The 17,953-nt window shown below is 40.6% G+C and overlaps 1 protein-coding gene across 8 annotated transcripts in view; it reads left to right on the forward strand.

Annotated features, from left to right (window-relative positions):
• The window catches only part of MAPRE2 (microtubule associated protein RP/EB family member 2), a 148,022-nt gene that overhangs the window by 116,412 nt on the left and 13,657 nt on the right, over nucleotides 1-17,953 (forward strand). For all 8 annotated transcript variants that reach the window (XM_063076902.1, XM_063076899.1, XM_063076901.1 and 5 more), the window contains one exon: nucleotides 17,107-17,246. In XM_063076902.1, the coding sequence (XP_062932972.1) occupies nucleotides 17,107-17,246 (140 nt within the window). The remainder of the gene's footprint in view (nucleotides 1-17,106; nucleotides 17,247-17,953) is intronic.

The raw sequence follows: 17,953 nt of genomic DNA on the forward strand, positions 1-17,953 counted from the left end.
AGTGCATACATCATTGTGAACCATGGTGTTTGTAAATTTATTGCTATGTATCTGCAACTCAAGATAGCTGTCTAGGGGATGAGTCTTTATATGTGAGCACTTACTGAACTTGAAAGGAAATGCAAAGTTACAGTTTCTATAGCAACTACAGCTTAGACACATTGCAGATTCACATACATTAATGTGTTTAAATCAAACTCACATATACAAATATAGTGTGATGGATTTAGAGTTGCTATGGGAGTTGAATCTGAACTTTCTCTTTTCCTTAGGGACTTCAGTGTTTTAGGCTTTAAAATCAGATTAATAGAAATGCTAGAAAAGTGGTTTCAAAAAGGAAGCAACCTAAAAAGTATAATAGATTGATGTATTTGAATAATTAAATTCCTAAATGTAGATTTAAATAAACCCTAAGTGTTTTTCAAAAACCTAATTGAATTTTTGAATACCCTCACTCTTAATTATGTTTAATTTGGGGTTCTCTAAGACTGTTCATACAACCTTAAAATATGACCACATTTATTTATTTATTTAGCAGTATATGAGCATTTGTTTAGCATCTGTGATTTAAGTAAGCATCACCTCTCACCTTCTTTTGGGAAAGAAGAGTTGCTTTACTTTGTTGTTGTTTCATTTTGTTTTTTCAGAAAGGCAGTGAAATATAGCAGTAAGAGTAGTTTTATCCTTGTTCTGATCTTAGCTTTATGGCCCAGAATATGGGCTTTTTTGGTCAATGTACTACATGCACTTGAAAAGAATGTATATTCTGCAGTTGCTGGTTGTATAGTGTTTTAGAACTATCAATTAGATAAGGTGGTTGATAGTATTATTTAGGTCATCTGTGTTTTTGTTGTCTAGTTCTAACAGTTGCTGCAAAGAGGGTGTTAAATATTCCTGCATTGATTGTGGAATTGTCTGTTTCTCCCTTTCATTCACTCAGATTTTGATTCAGGTATTTTAAAGCTTTATTATTTGTAATCATACATATTTATGATTAAGTCATCCTGTTGAATTAACCTTTTTATTTTATGAAGTATTCTTCTTTATCTTTGATAATACTCTTTGTCTTGAAGTCTTTTTTTTATTTGATATTAATATAGCCAATCCAGCTTTCTTATGCTTAATGTTTGTGTGGTATATCCTTCTCTGTGATAGGTTAAATTTCTACCTATCTTTATGTTTAAAATGTGTCTCTTGTATATAGTGTACGATTGGGTCTTTGATTTTTTATTCATTCTATTAACCTCTCCCTTTTAATTGGCAATCCATTTACATTTAATGTAGTTATCGATTTGGCTGGATTTAGATCTACTGTATTATCATTTGTTTTCTGTTTGTCCCCTCTGTTTTTTGTTCACTATTTTTCCTTTCCTGCCTTCTTCTGGATTTTTAAAATATATATTAGAATTTTCTTGTAATTTATCTGTTGCTTTTTTAATTAAACCTCTTTGCAATAATTTTTTTAGTGGTTGCTCTAAGGATTACAATATATATCTTATCTTTTCACAGTGTACTTTATGTAAAATAAAGTGGTACAATTTAATTGTACTGTCCCACTGTCCTTAGTTATAGTTGTCATACATACTACATACGTTATAAACTCCACAAGACAATCTTGTAACTTTTGTTTTAAACCCACACTGTTCAAAACAGGGTGGCTTTTGAACACTTAAAAGTGCTTGCTTATTCTTCTTTGAGATGCACTATATGTATAAAATGCATGCTGAATTTAGAAGATGTAGTATGAAAAAAAGAATGCAAAATGTCTAATAATTTTTATTTGATTACATATAGAAATTATATTTTGCATATGTTAAAATTAGTCTTTTTTTAACTTTTTTTTAACTTTTTTTGATGCAGCTACTAGAAAATTTTTATTTATGTGGCTCACATATTACTCTCAAGCAATGCTGCTTTAAACAGTCATATGTATTATAAAGAAATTAAGAAGAAAAAAATACAGTGGTTGCTTAATAACCACAGGGGATTGGTTCCAGGACTCCCAGTATACCAAATTCACAGATACTCAAGTTCCCCAGTTCTCCCTGTGGAACCTGCATATGTGAAAAGCCAGCCTTCAATATACACAGGTTCTGCATCACACAAATACTGTATTTATAATCCACAGTTGGTTGGAAAAAATCCGCACATAAATGGACCCACGCAAGTTCAAACCCATGTTGTTCAGGGGTCAGCTGTAGTTTATTTTTTATATTTTTACCATTTCCAATTCATTGTTATTCCTGAACACGTGAGTTTCCTGATGGTTTTATTTCTTTTTAGACTGAAGAACTTCCTTTAGCATTTCTCATAGTGCAGGACCAGTGGGAACAAAATCTTCAATTTTTCTATTTCTGTAAATGATTTTATTTTACCTTCATTTTTAAGGAATATTTTTACTAGGATCCAAGCTGATCTTTTTTGTTTTTTCCTTTAAGCACTTTAAAGATGTTTTTCCGCTGCTGCAGCCTCCAAAGATAAGAAGCATGTGCTCATTCTAATCATTCTTTCCCTGTACATCATCATATGTTGTTTTTCTTTGGGTGCAGTCAAGATTTTCTCTTTATCTTTAGTTTTAAGTAATGTGACTGCGATGTACCTCATCATGGTTCTGTTCGAATTTGTCTTGTTTTTGAGTTCATGAAGCTTCCTAAATCTGTAAGTTGATGTCTTTGGGAAGTTTTCAGCATTATTTTTTTCTAATATTTTTTCAGCTTCATTCTTTTTATTCTGTCCTCCCAGGACTCGGTTTATATCCATATCTTTAGAGCTTTTGAAATCATACCACAAGTCTCTGAGGTGCTGTTGATTTTTTTCTAGTCTTTATTTCCTCTCTTCTTTAGATTAGATGGTTTCTATTGATGTATCTTCAAATTTATTCTATTTCCTCTGTTATCTCCATCCTACTATCAAGCACATTTTTTATTTCAATTTTGTATTTTTCAGTTTTTAAATTTTTTTTTTTTTTTCTTTCTCTGCTGAGTTTGCCTACCTTTCTATTCATTGTGAGCACATTTTCCTTTACTTCATGAGCATGGTTTTGGCAGCTGCTTTAAAGTTCCTGCCTGCTAATTCCACCATCCTGGCCACTTTACAGTTGGCATCTGTTGATTATCTTTTCCTTTGAGAATATGTCACGTATTTATGGCTCTGTTAACGTTGTGGAGACTGGATTTTGTTATATTGCTGCAAAGAATATCAATGTTTTTATTTAAAAGGCACTTAACTCAATTAGAGTGTAAGGGGAAAGTACTCAAGAACTTTAATCCACTCAGGGGGGCCACCCTTGGCCTCAGACCTGTGCTTTTATGCAGGACTAACTTTTCCTTATTTTTGCCGAGATACGAGTCTCCATTTACCTTTTCAGCAACTCCACCCTTTAACCAAAACTATTGGTCATGCTTCAAAGACATAATTTAGTCCATGCATTTTCTCATGTCTGCTCTTTAGACTAGGACAGTCCATGAGGGCATTTGACTTTCCAGAGCCCCATAGAGTAGGCACAGGCACCCTTCTTGGTCTCCCCATCAAAATGATTTATTCTTGTTTATTCTTACAACTTCCTGGTAGGTACCTGCTTGATACTGCTGTCTCACAGTCCCCAGCCACCTAGCCACATACCCTCCAACTCACATACCTACCTATTTCTTCAAGGATCAAATGTTAATTTTCGGAGATCATGCAATATCACCTCAATACAAGGAAGCAGTGCATTTTTCTTACCAGCCCCATAATTAGCAAGACTTCTTTTCAAACAGATGGTAATACTTCTCATTATTGCATGAAACATGTTTGTATCTTTCACTCTATCCCTGTTCCATATCAGCATTGCATTCCCTTGGCTCGTTTGTATTAAGAAATTATTCCATTGCTAAGCTGCTCTCTTAGCTACATTAAGACCTGGACAAAATGGAAAGAAACACTTAAATGGACCAACAAATTAAGTTCTTAGAGGAAATCCCCTACTCCCTGGAAGAAGTGGGGTATTGGTGGTTTTATTCTTCCAGTTACTTCACTGTCATATGTGAGATATATAAGAGATACCGCTAGGCACTGAACACCTCAAAGAATAATTGAAACTGCATTTCCCTACTGCCTTAGTCTGTTTGAGTTGCTATAACAAAATACCATAAACTGAATAGCTTATAACAACAGAAATTTATTTCTCACAGCTCTGGGGGCTGGAAGGTCCAAGGTCAAGGCGCTGGGAGCTGCAGTGTCTGGTGATGGCCTGTTTCTCATAGACATTCCTCAAACATGTGAGAAGGAGACACACCTTCTCACTGTGTCCTCAGATGGTGGAAGAGGCAAACAGAGGCCCCCTTGGGCCTCTTTTATAAGGTCTCTGCTCTCATGACCTAATCACCTCCTAAAGGCTCCACTTTTTAATACTTTCACATTGGGGATGAGGTTTTAACATACGAATTTGGGGGGACACCAACATTCAGACCATAGCATCTACCTATGATGATGATAAAACCACAGCATAAAATATTATCTGTGCCCTGCCTTGCCAGGATACTGAGTTATGTATGAACTTAGAATATTGAGCATACAGAAGAGCAGAGAAGCATGAAGAATGTTCCAAACAAGAACTCCTGGCAGTGTCTGTGAAAGAGGCCACAGGCTTCTTCCTAGGAAGAGCAGTGCATTTTTCATTTTCATCCCAATTTGTCTGCTTACGGAGACAGCTTTTTTTGCCAATGATTTACTAGTTCAGTTTTTAATTTTTAATTTTTTCAGCTTTCTGGAATCAAAGTATGTACATAGTTTTCTTTAAAACTTAGAATTTTGTAAGGCTTAGAGATCAAAACCTACAAAATATTGTGGTGCTATTATTGTATATCTCTTAAAATCTAAATCTGATATGAATATTTTTTTCATGAATGTTAGAGAAAAAGAAAACATTTAAGATATAGAAAGAGTCATCAGTAATATTAGCAAATATTTATTGAGCACCTAACTAAGTGACACCTGTTCTAAGCACTTAATGTGTACTAGCTCAATTTAGCGTCACAACAGTCCTAAAAGATAAATAATATTATTAATCCTATTTGGAGTTGAGGGAACTGAGGGACAGAGAGGTTCAGTAACTTGGCAGGGTCACTCACTAGACGCAGGGGACTTCGGATTTGAAGCCTGACACTGTAATTCCAGAACCCACACTCTTTAACCATTATATTGCATTGCCTCTCTCAAATATCACACACGTGGTCTTGTTTTATGTCCTCATCTCCTCCCCACGCTGTATTGAACTACAGTAAATTTTCACAAGCCAAATTGAAATTCCGTGATGTATGGAGGAAATAAAAAGCTAATAAGAGCTCTGCAATGTTCCTAATGCATGAAACAACAGAACACATGCTGTTCCATTGGGGTGGTGTTTATTTTTTTTAAATACAATGATTTTTAAAAGGTCAAAAATATTCCCATTCATTCTTACAATAGGCTCTTGGGTAAGAGAGAGTTACTATATTTTATCTACATTTATAAATGCTGTTCCATGCCTTTTATCAGCCCAAAAGCAAAAATGTATATAAAGCCCAGAATACTGCACCCTTGATTAGTTGGATTACTAATCTCTGATTTCTTAATCCTCTGAATCAGATAACTCTTTGTAATTGGTATGAGTGATTTCAAAGTGAAAAGTAAGCCCCTGAGACAAATGGCATGTTTCACTGTGCCATAGTCTTTTTCCTCACACAGGGCTCTGCAGAAGAGGCCGTAGCTGTAGCCTCTACTGTTATCCCACCTGCACCTGGAAGCAAACCATCCCAGCCCTTATTTAATTGGCATTGGGTTCTTTAATAACCAGCATCGTGTTATTCTTATATAGCTCCTGTCTATATATGCTGAAATATTTATTGATTCTGTAGCTAAACCCCATGTGTGGCTCTGACGGATCATCCCCTTTCTCTCCACAGCTATGATAACCCAAGGTTTTGCTTCTCCACCTGACAGTAAACCGTGTCAGGTCTCAAAGACAATGACTTGGCATTCACATGTCGCCAGTGAACCTTTCTTCCTTATTATTGTTGCCTTTCTTTGTCACTTGGTATGTTGGGTAGGAATAGAAAACAGTTTTGACTTGAGAAATTTTGTAGAATCCCTTTGAATTAGATGAAGTAAACGATAAACCAATCCTTATTTCCCTATTGCCTGACACATAGAAGGTTCTCACTTAGTATTTGCTGAGTTGAACTAATTTAAATTGAATCACTGCAATATCCATTTGCATCAAGGAGGATGCAACATACAAGCCAACACATGGCAGTTTTTGAATTGTTCTGCAGTCCTCTCCATCGCCTGAGAAGCTCCTCGCACTGTGACTTAGAAAGCACCATGGTGCACTACACAGTAGCTCAGAAAGTTTTCAACAGTTCCTCTTTCTTGTATTCCTCACCCTTTTTGTGAAAGCTTTACTTGAATTGTCATTCATTCATTTAGTCCCTCAGCAAGTTTCTGAGGCACTGTAAGAGATTCTGAAAATACACAGTGATTCTGACAAGACACATATTTTCAGGGAAGTTAGAGCCTAGTGGGGACACCTGACAATAAATAGACACTAACAGTAAAGTGAGGTCAGTACCCCCAGCATGCATGGGAGGACCGCCTAAGTTGGTCTTTCCCATCCTGTAAAGGTTTGCTGGAAAAAGTGAGGCTCAACTAAGACTTAATGAATGAGTAGACGGTACTCAGGTGAAGGGTGTGGAGAAGGCCATTCCAGGCAGAAAGAACAGGCTGTTGAAGTCAACAGAGAATGTACTCTGCTCAGTACAGTGTTCATTATTTTGTACAGATGAGACATGATGCTTCAGAGGAAAGCAGGGCCCTTGTTATTGCTACAAAAAAACCACAAACATGGCAGCTCAAAACAACACACATGTATTAAAGTTCAGGCACAGCTTAGCTGGGTTCTCTGCTTTAGGGTCTCACTAGGCTACAATCCAGGTATCCACTGGGGCTGGGGTCTCATCAGAGGCTCAACTGGGGAAAGATTTGCTTCTAAGCTCCCTCAAGTTCTTGGCAGTTTCCTTGTGGCTGCTGCACTGAGGCTTCAGTTTCTTGCTAGGGGCTACTCTTAATTTTTAGAGGGAACTTGTACCTCCTTACCATGTGAGCATTTCCAACAAAGGTGCTACATTACTTCACGGTAAATATTTATTCAGAGCCAATAGGGGAGCCTCTGGTGTATCTGCCAGCAAGACAGAGTCACACACAGAGAGAGTTCCCATCACCTTTGCCATATGCTGTTGGTTAAAGGCAAGTCTCGGTTCCCATGCACACCCTAGGAGGGAGTACTATAGAAAAGTGTGAACACCAGGAGGCAGAGATCATTGGGGGGTCTGTTGGTCACACAGAGGTTACACTTTATAATGGGGACCATTGAGAGTCACTGAAACATTTAAGCAGAAGTTTGCTCTGCATTATAGAGAACACAGTAGAAGGGGTGCAGTTACTATGCAGAAGACTAGCGAAGAGGCTGTTATAGCAGACCATGTTGGAACTGACGGTGGCCTAAGTGAAGGTGGTAGCCATGTGGGCTATAGAGACATTGAGGAGATGCAGTCATCGAAACTTGATGACTAATGGCATATGGGAAGTAAAAGAAAGGAGGAAAGCAAGCATGAATGATCCACATGTTTCTGGCTCGGTAATTGGTTGATGGATGCAGAGGACCCTGGAGCAGGAGCCCAGTAAGAGTGGAGAATTCAGGTGGGGCTCTGCTCATAGTTCTCACGTACCCCAGCGCCAGCCTCAGACTGTGGCCTGAGACCATGTCTGTCTTTGCAAGAGTCTGGATAAAATAGTGTTAATGGAGCACCACAGGCTTGCCATGGTCAAGAAAATGACCTAAAACTCTGGTCTTGCCAATCGTAAGTCCATAGGCACTCTGACTGAAATCTAAAGAACAAGACATCATACAGCAATTAAATACTTATGCTCCCCCAAAATGGCCTTCTTGAGACCATTTTGATAAGCTCTTTGATAAGAGCTTAAGATAAGAGTTGATAAGCTCTTTGCTTCGATGACTGCTGCACACGAGGAGTGCAGTGGCACCCGGGAAATCGTCGTCGTGGCCACGTGTGTGCCTTTAGTCTCAGTGGGCTGGCTCCATGTGCTGGGTGCCTTCAGCCACTGCCGTCCCCTGTTCCTGCAGCAGACAGGCAAGGGTGCGCCTCTCAATTACTGTTGTGATGTGATGTGTGTGGTTTTGTGAAGGTGAGTGATTTTCACCATTTCTGTTGCTCTGAGAATGATTGAAAAATAATATTGTAAACTGAGATGGTGATTGGTTTGGGTACCTAATGTGTTTCAAAGCACACTTAATTTTCTACCAAGATGTGAGAGGTGTTTGAAAAGCCAGTAGTTTATCAAAAGAAATACATACCATGTTGAAATAATTTAAAAGTTGGAATTTTTAATACTTGAGCCATTTCAAGATGCAGAGAGCTTTCCTGCATTTTTTTTCCCCTATGAAAAATTCTTTGAAACCAGAGTGACTCAAGCAGAGCCTGGAAAATACTGGAGAATCACATGATGGCTAAAAATAAGCACATCATTTCCAGCAGGGACAGTAAGCAGGGCAGAAGTAACCCGGGATGTGTGCGCTCACAGTCGCTGGATGTGCTCGGAGGAGCCTGACCTCTGCCTGTTGCAGGGGCAGGCTCCATGATCACTGGCCACTGCAGAGGGGTCCTCAGGCGCTGCTGGCTCATGCAGGGCAGCCACGGTGGGCCCCCAACTTGCAGCGTGCCTCGCTGCCATGCCATCCTGGGGCAGAGCCATTTGTTATGCTGTGCGATGACCCTGAGCAGTGGATTGGGAGGGACACAGGGTGACTCAGAGCTCTCGTCACTGCCTGTTTTCCCTTCAACCCACCCCTCACAATCTGTAGCAGATGCTCTTGGTCACAAAATGTCTCTTTCTTGCTGTTAACATTGCAAAACATAGGTAGTGTAAAATGGCTGGACATTTGGTGACTGTTCCATAGGATCTAAAATAGGATTTTCTAATAGCGTTAAAAGTACTTTCCCAAAAACAAAACTTGTCTTGAGCACTCACTGCTCATGCCTGGGGGAGTTTACTAATTGACCTTTCTGTGTCTACCCTCACCCGCCTAGTCTGTTCTCAACACAGCAGGCAGAGTGAGCCTTTTAAACCTCAGTCAGATCGTGTCACTCTGCTCAGGATCCTGCACTGGCTCCCCTTATCCCTGAGGAAGAAAGTTGACCTCCTGTGAGGTCATCCGTGGCCTGCCCCTCCTGGATGTCTCTGACCTTCTCTCTCCCCGTGGTGCCCCACACGCACTCTGCTGCAGCCACCTGACCTGGCTCTTGGCAGGTGAGGAGGGCCTTTGTGCTACCTGGACTGCTTTGCTCTCAACTGTCCCAACAGCCACCTTCCTCGCCTCTCTCAGGTCTTTCCTCAAATCTCCATTTCTCAACAAGGCCTTGAAGCATTACTCCTACAACGGGCATGTCCCTTGTGGGGATCCTGGAAGTTGTGACTGTGAAGTTGTTAAAAGAGTTGTTGGCTCTAAGAAGACTGAGCCAGGGTGGCCCCCACACATGACTGATGTGGCTCTCAAGGGCTCCCACCAAGTGGGGGTATCTGACACCACCCTGCTGGCACTAGACATTCCTGACCTCTGTCCTTGTGAGTGGCCTCAGGCTGAGTGTGGCATGTGGAAGTCCTGTAGGTCTGAGTGAGGAGTTGAAACTGGAGAAAGACCAATGGTGGATGCTCAGGCCTTCCCTGAAATTCCTATTTTAAATTGCCACTCACTAGTGCTGATAATACCAAGGTCCGGGGTTCAGTCCCTGTACCAGCCAGCCACCAAAAACAAAAAAATCGAAATTGCCACCCACCACTCCTAACCCTCCTAACCTGGCACTCTTACTCTGCCCTACTTTTTCTCTTGTCCTTAGCACTTCTTTTCTGTATCACTTACTAATTTATTATATTACTGTTTATTGTCTAGTTTCTCCTGTTAGAATGTGAATTCCACAGGGACAGGTGTCTTTTGTGTTTCATTCATTGTTTTATCCCAAGTGCCAGTTAGCTTGCCAGATACGTAATAGGGGTTCAGTATATATTTGTTGTATGAATGAATGAATGAGGATAACATGAGGAGCTCAGAAACTTGAGCTCCAGCACACTGTTTTTCAAGAGAAAGAGTGCATGGAATGTAGGGAACCTGTGCATTGGAACCCCTAGTGGGTTATGGGTTAATGGATTTTTATAAAAGTTTTTTTAAAAATAAAATGTATCTCATTTCCTTATTATTTCAGCGGTTTCATTTTTATTTTGCTAGTGTCTAGAAATGGGAGAACAGGGTGCTTTTGCATCATTCATTGAATCAGGTCTCATTTGCTGAGTAATAATAGTCATGTAAGCTACCATTTATTGTGCACTTACTACGTGCCAGGTTCTTATGTAAGAGTTTTCCATGAATTAACTCATGTGCTCCTCCCAGCTCTTGAGAAGCAGGCGCTGCTGTTTCCTATTGTAAACATAAGGCTAACAAGGTGGCAGTGAAAGTCACACCACTGAGCAAGTAGCAGAGCCCCAGGACTCCTGTGCAGGCTGTCTGGCTGCAGAGCCCCCACTCCTGACCATTGCACTCCACTGCCTCCTACAGGCAAAATGGAGGATATGATATCCTATTCCATACCAGGTCTTCCTTCCCACAGGACTAATGTGGTCCACACTCGTCCTATGGAGCCGCCCCAAGCTGCCCAGAAAGGAGCTGCCCCTTTTTATGAGCTCACACCGAAGCAGTAAAAGGAAGAGCAGCCAGACTTTGCCACTGGCTGTACTGGTAAGGACAGAAGCCAGAAGGGCTTTGAACTGCTAATTCCAAAATAAAAGAACCAGCCTCTTAATGATCTCATGAACCAGGGCATCCTGTAACCCTGTTAAAGTTCCATTTGGACTGAACTCTGGCCACTGAAGTGCTTTCTTGGCCCTCAGAGCAGAACAAATTAAAGAATCTATAAAGTGAAGATGTGGAGCCATTTTTGAAGGAAAGGATCGGGTCTTTATTACTTGAATTTGCAGTCATCAAAACTGTGTAGAAGCTGTCAGTCGTATTGCAGTGTGATGGCTCTGGTGTCCATTCACTCACTGAAGGGTCCTCTTCCTGTGGGACTTCTCTCTTCTCATCAGAACAGCCCTTACTCGTGCCCTCAGCAGTGACCCTACTTTTTTTTTTTTTTTTTCTTTTTTAACCAAGCCTATTATCTCAGTTAAAAAACAAAATCTGGCTGGCTTTTAGCTCAGTTGGTTAGAGCACAGCCTTGTAACACCAAAGTCAAGGGTTTGGATCCCCAAGCCAGCTGGCCTCAAAAAAAACCAAAAACCCAAAATCTATTAGCCAAGGTGAAGGGGATAAGACAGCGCTGTCAGATCCATCCACATGTGATTAATCACTGCAGTTGTCTTTCCTGCCGTGTTTCTGTTGCTTTGTGGGGGTTTTGAGTGGGAAGGACTATGGGGGTGGGTGGGAAAGGGACTGGTCTCCCCAAGTAGGGAAGAGGTTGAGGATGACCAGAAGAGCAGTGTGGCTTCCTGAGTGTGTGTGCACCATGTTCTTAATGTCTCTGTGGTTCTTGTCAACAGTATTAATGTCATATTTTTAGCTCCTCTGTTTATGATTTTGGCAAAAGGAATAAGGCAGATTATGTGGGAAGAATTTCTAAATTCCAGCAGAGCCCTGGCCATGAAGTATAAAGCCAAGTACAGTGTGTTTTTGTTTTCTTCATCCTTCTGAATCCATTGATCCTCATACGCCCAAGATGTAGCATTTTCCATAAACATTAAACAGACTACTAATTATTGACATTAGACACAGCAGTGCTCTGGCTTCACTAAGGCAATGAATCAGGCCACTCTCTGCTTTTTTACAACTGTAGTAAAAATGTCTTAGAATCATATTTATACCCCAAATCCTAAAGGCATTAATTAAGACACAACTGCTCAAAGACTAGCATTGTAAATCCAATGGGTAAATTCAGAGAATTACAGGGACTTGTACAGAATTTATGTCTATTTTCATCTGCTTCTGAAACTCCTTTTTATGGAGAAAGGCTTGAGGGCAAAACAATTGCTTATAAAACAGGGCTGCCACTAATTATGTTTTCAGGACATCATCAAATGCAGCTTGAAAAAAAATCGAAATGTTTGATAGCTACAAGAAGAAAATCTATATATGTATTGTAGCCAAAGTAGCTGTACTCTCTATAAAAGCCATTATGTAAATGTGTTTCACATCAGCATCGTTGAGTGAAGAGCCGTGGGAAGGTTCAGAGGTCAAGTTCACTGGCTGAAGAGGGCATCCTGGGAAAGAGGAAGGCAGCTTGAGGACCTCTATGTCTAAAACCAGGAATGGATGCCATAGGGACATCACTGGGCCAGTTCACAAGATTAGAATACAGCTGGTAACTTACATAAAAGTATTATATCAGTGTTAAATTTACGGACATTGATAACTGTGCAATTTTCTGATAACATCCTTATTAGAGTGGTCCAAGTAAGTGGGAAAAGAATATATGGCAGCCCCAGAAGGTGAGTACACTTTTGAGTATGGTTGTTTGAAAGAAGACAGCAAGACATATAAAGCAGACAAAAACATAGTTCTGAGCTGTCCAAAGAGTATGCTGTGCTTGAGGATATTGTCTACTCTTATTTATTCTAAACTTAAAACATGAAATCATTAAATATAATGAAGATAAAAGGCTATTTTCATTTTTATACATTTAGTATTAATGTTTGTTAATCATGGACAACTGTGAGGGGTAAATTCTATATAAAATTGCAGGTTGTGATGATTTAAAGAGCCCCTTTTGGGCTGGCTGGTTAGAGTGTGGTGCTGATAACACCAAGGGCCCAGGTTCAATCCCTGTACCAACCAGCCACCAAAAATAATAATAGTAAAGACCCCACTTTACATTCATTTGAAAATGAGCTTTTAGTTTAGTCCTTAATTGTGTTTTTTAAAAAACCCTAAACCTATAGAGAGATACTAAGATCTTTCCTATTCTTTAATTTCTTCACATTTATTTATTAAAAGGTATAAATGTACAGTTAACTAGTACAGACCTCTCATATCCTTATTCATCGTTCATCATTTATTTTCCTCTATTATCAGTTTTCTTTAAACAATCAGAATTTCAAAACTCCTCTAATTTTAAATATGTAATACTAATTACCTGATTGATCTACTATTAAACTTTTCAAATTTGTTTTCTATTCCATTTTTTCCTCTGTTCCGCCCAGACTGTGTCCCCAGTTAGTGACTATGATGGGTGGGGCAGGCGCTTTTCTTCCATCCCATGTGTTCATTGCCTTCATCTTCCTCACCTCAAAGGGACACGTGAGGTGCACGTGCGTGTGCGGGCATGGAAAACCTGGGGTCCTGGGCCCCCAGCTGACCTTCACCAGGTCTGTGAAACACAGATGCCATTTTAAGGCCCAAGACTGCGGAAACACAGCTTGGTGAGTCAGAGCCACACAAGAATTTTTAAACTGGGCTCTGTCAACAGCAGGAGATAAGCTTCCTTAAGGGAAAAAAACCAAAAACTGCCCTCCCTGTGAGGCCCCGTGTGGCTGGAAGAGGGTGAGCATCCGTAACTGCTGCAGCCCTGGTCTGTATAGGGCCGGTCTCCAGGGCTCTGTCTCTCTCCCTGTGTGTTTGCCCTCCCAGCCAGCCCCCTCTGCTTCTTAATAGTTGCTCTTCCCTGATAGCATGGCCTTGCCCAGAGGTTTGGCTTGCTGTGACCCCTTCTGCTTTTCTTTTGGGGGGGGGGCTGTTTGGCCAGTATGGGGATCCGAACCTTTGACCTTGGTGTTAGAATGCCACGCTCTAACCAGCCGAGCTAACCAGCCAGTCCTTACTTCTGCTTCTTATCAAACATTTCAGTTTTTTTTTTTTTTTCAAGCTGCATTGGATGATATCCTGAAAGCATAATTAGTGGTTGCCTGTTTTAGGAGCTTCTGTTCCTACCATGGTTTTTCTTTTTAAATTGACATCAGACTGGATAAGGGAGACTATAGGAACAGGAGTGTGCCTGATGAACCTAGCTCAGGTTTGCAACTAACCACATCACAGCTGCTTTTGGAGGACTGCGCAGGGTGGATGGGTCACATGTGTTCTAGGGGAGCCCTCTCTGCAGGACTGCTTCCCCCTGGACGGTGCGGCACAGACAACTTTGCTCCTCTCACTCAGTTCCGCATTTACTGACTGAATTTACCCACTCAACTTACCAATGTACTTCCATACATAAGGAGCCTGAGCAATAGTTGAAGGTGGTCTTGAAAGGAAACCAAGGAAGAGACCTCTTTCTGGTTTTTGTTTGGTTTTTGTTTGGTTTCCTTCATGTATTGCTGATTCTTTGTCAGTGACCAGTTTTCCCTGGTATCTTTACTCTGGAGCGATGCCTCTGCTAGAAGTTGTTTAATGCATTGTAAAAACTGTTATAGGCTGTTTCTGGGGCAGGTAAGATGATTGGCTATGGGAATGTAAGGTGGTACCCAGAACAGATGCAATGCATATGTCATGATGGAATTTATGTCCAATGGGAGATGGAGGCATTAAAGAAAGAACTGTCTCATTACAGTTGGTACGTAATATGAGGAAAGTGCTTGGGGCACTTTGGCATCCCAGAGGAAGTGACATCTCAGCTGAGACCTGAGGGATGGTAGACCTCATCACTCAAAGGAGGTGGCAGGCAGGAGGGAGTTAGGCAGAGGGAATACAGCCTGAATCACACTGAATGGTCATGGAGTGGTAAAACACTGGCTTGTTCCTAACGATGTAGATGGTGCCATGCCTGGGAATTCCTGGGTGACTGTGTCACTTCCATGAGACTGAGCTGCAGAAGAGCAGAGACTGCTTCTTAATCATTATAGGGATCCCAAGGACACGGCCCATGACAGGCACTTAATAAATATGCATGTATTTAATAAGGGGTATTGATCATAGCTAGTCTTTGTGCTGCTTTCTGTTAGGCTTTCTTTATATCAAAACATGATGTGTTTCTTATAAAAAGGTCTGAAGGAACTTGATTTTTCAAAAGGTGCCCCCGCAGCTGCTGGGCTGGTGGCTGCCCTCTTAGAAGGCTCTGCCCAGTCAGGCGTCCTCACCCTGTCACCCTGCCTGCTCCTCCATGTTGTTTTCTTTACCTGCCTGGTTTGGCCTTTGGTTAGAGAAGCTGGTCAGTGGGACGCACAAGTAGTGTTCCAGGAGCATTTGATGTGGGTTTCTACAGAGGCAAAGGATCCTTGCAACCATAGACCAGTCAGAAATAAAGCAAAATATCAGCTCTCTAGAATGTTTGGGAAGCTCTTCTGCATAGGAGGTTCCAGAACACTGCAGATTTACCCTTTGAATACTCAAACTGTTTTAAGTCATTCCTGATTTAACCATTCTCATTTTAAAGAATATTAGGCATTTCCCTGTATTTTTAAAGAAGAATCTTCTTTTTATTTATAACAGAGAGGCTTGTATTTTAAAGGATGTAATGCCATCAGTGCTTCTGGAGGGCATGTATGACTTGCATCTGTAAGAAGCACTGGAAGACATACAAACATAAATTTTATAATCTTCCTGTTTGCTACTTTGTAATTAGGGTGTTGGTTTAAACTTGTAAGTGCTGGCACATACATGCCTCTGTTATCCCTTGCCTCTTTCTAACCTGTTGGCACTGATCAACTGTAAAGTTGGAAGGAAATTATAAAATTGGAAATCACATAACCAGGTCTTATTTATGTGTTCATGTATTTATTTAAACATGTGTTCCTTCAAGTATATCTTCAGCCAAGCATTGTGCTATGCATTGGGGTTACAAAGATTAGTAAGACATGTTCCTTTCCTGCCAAGAACCTACTAGAAGAGCAGGTTGTGGTGGGGAATTGGGCCAGGTGGAGTCCACAAGAGGAGCACATACCCCAGATGGAAAGAGCAGTGAGAAACAGAGCTGCCGCCTCCCTGGGACTGTGTTAAGAGTAAAAGGGAATGGGGGGGTTCCCAGTGATGGCCTGGAATTTCTTAATTCATGAAGTACATAAATTTCACTGGATATGCTTGTGACTTCTGTCTTGCTGCAGAGGCCATTCCCATGTCTGTGCCATGCTCTAGATAGTCTATTGTGAGCTAAGCTCCAAATAGGTGAGGAATACCGTAACTCAATAGTGTTTTTTCTTTTTTTACTTTATATCATTATTAGTTATGCTAAGTGGATCACTTGATTAAGGTGCTGACCTCCAGATTTCCCCATTATAAAGATGCATTTTCCCTCTTTAAAGTAAGTAAAGTATTGGTTAATACCTTGACACATTTGAATATCTTACTCCCCAAAAACCTCTCACATAATGTTTTAGTGTCCATTGGTGAGCCTTTTCTGAATCATCTGTTAGTTATGGATATTGCAAAATTGTGATTTTTCTAGTTCTAACATTTCCTCTGTATTGACTGGTTATCAGTGATCTGTGAAGAAGATCTTTACATTCTTACTGTCCCTCTCCCATCCCTGGAAGCAGCCATTCTTCAAGAAGCCTCTGCAAAATGACATTTAGACAACAGGATTTGGGCAGCAGGAATGCTCACTGCTATGGAGATGTCATTGCTCCTAGGCTCTTGCAGTGGCTAAAGCTAGCAAAGATATAAAAAGAGAAAAAGCATGGATTTGTCTTGATACTTCTAAAGAATTAATGTTATAAGGTCTTTCTCGTGTTTGGTAAAAATTCAATTAGGGTAATACTTTGAGTTTATCTAAACAACCTTTTCTCTTAAAAAACTTTAAATTCTTTTGTATCTGTTACTCTTATCTATCAGGAGGAGAAGGGACAACTGCATTAACTTCATGTGACTTGGGGAAAAAAAAAAACAGTACTCACAAAGTTTAAATAAGTTGCCCAAGATGACACTATGGTTTAATCACATGCACTTCTAAGAACATTCGCATTCTTTCTGTAATAGGAAGGGATTGCTGGAGATACCTCCTGTACATTTTAGTAAACTCCTTTTATAGCATACATTTGCTCTATGTATAAAAAACATTTTTAATGTTGCCAGTATTTATAATTTATTCTGATTGCTTTCAGGTGCAGCTAAATCAAGTCCAGCATCTAAACCGGGATCCACACCTTCTCGTCCCTCATCCGCCAAACGGGCTTCATCCAGCAGCTCAGCATCCAAATCTGATAAAGACTTAGAAACACAGGTCATACATCTTAATGAACAGGTAACTCATCGCTTCTGGCCCTGTGTCTGAGAGCAGTGACACGTGTAAGGGGTGAGGGGCCTTGGATAAGGGAGGAAAGGTGAGGCAGAATCAGTGGTTTCAAGCATGGAAGAATAAAAGGGTTGTTCAGGAAGATAAAATCAGTAGCCCATGATGACTAGAAGATGTTAGTCACAAATCTCAAAACTGTACATTAAGACAGGGCAGATGACTCAGCCCCAGGTACGTGCAAGCTTGGAGTCTCCCCACCCCCATCCCTCAGTGGCCACAATAAGCTCCAGGTTTAGATCATGGCCTGTCATGCCCACTTCTGGCCAGTATAGATAGTGTTAAAGGCTGCTTTGCATTTAGTCTCTCTCTCTCTCTCCTTTCTTCTTTTCTTTCTTTCAGCAACTATTTGTTAAGCCTGTTCACAGGTTTGTGCTTAATGCCAATAATATAATGATACAAGATAGACACCTTCCCTTCCCTCATAGAACTTACAGCAGTTGCACGCAGTAGGTTATTACACCAGCAAAACAGAAAAACCTGACAGTTCCCACAGTAGCCGAAGTTGGCTTCTGCAGGAGTACTGAACTCAGTACTGGGGAGATCAGAAAGGCTATTGTGTTTTAAGTAGAAGACTTTCCTTTCTATCTAATAGTCCTCACAATTACAGTAAATCTAGCCCTACTGTCCTTGAAATTTTCATTAGAAAAGCTTAGCTA

This window comes from Cynocephalus volans, chromosome 13 (assembly GCF_027409185.1).
Source record: "Cynocephalus volans isolate mCynVol1 chromosome 13, mCynVol1.pri, whole genome shotgun sequence".
NCBI lineage: Eukaryota > Metazoa > Chordata > Mammalia > Dermoptera > Cynocephalidae > Cynocephalus > Cynocephalus volans.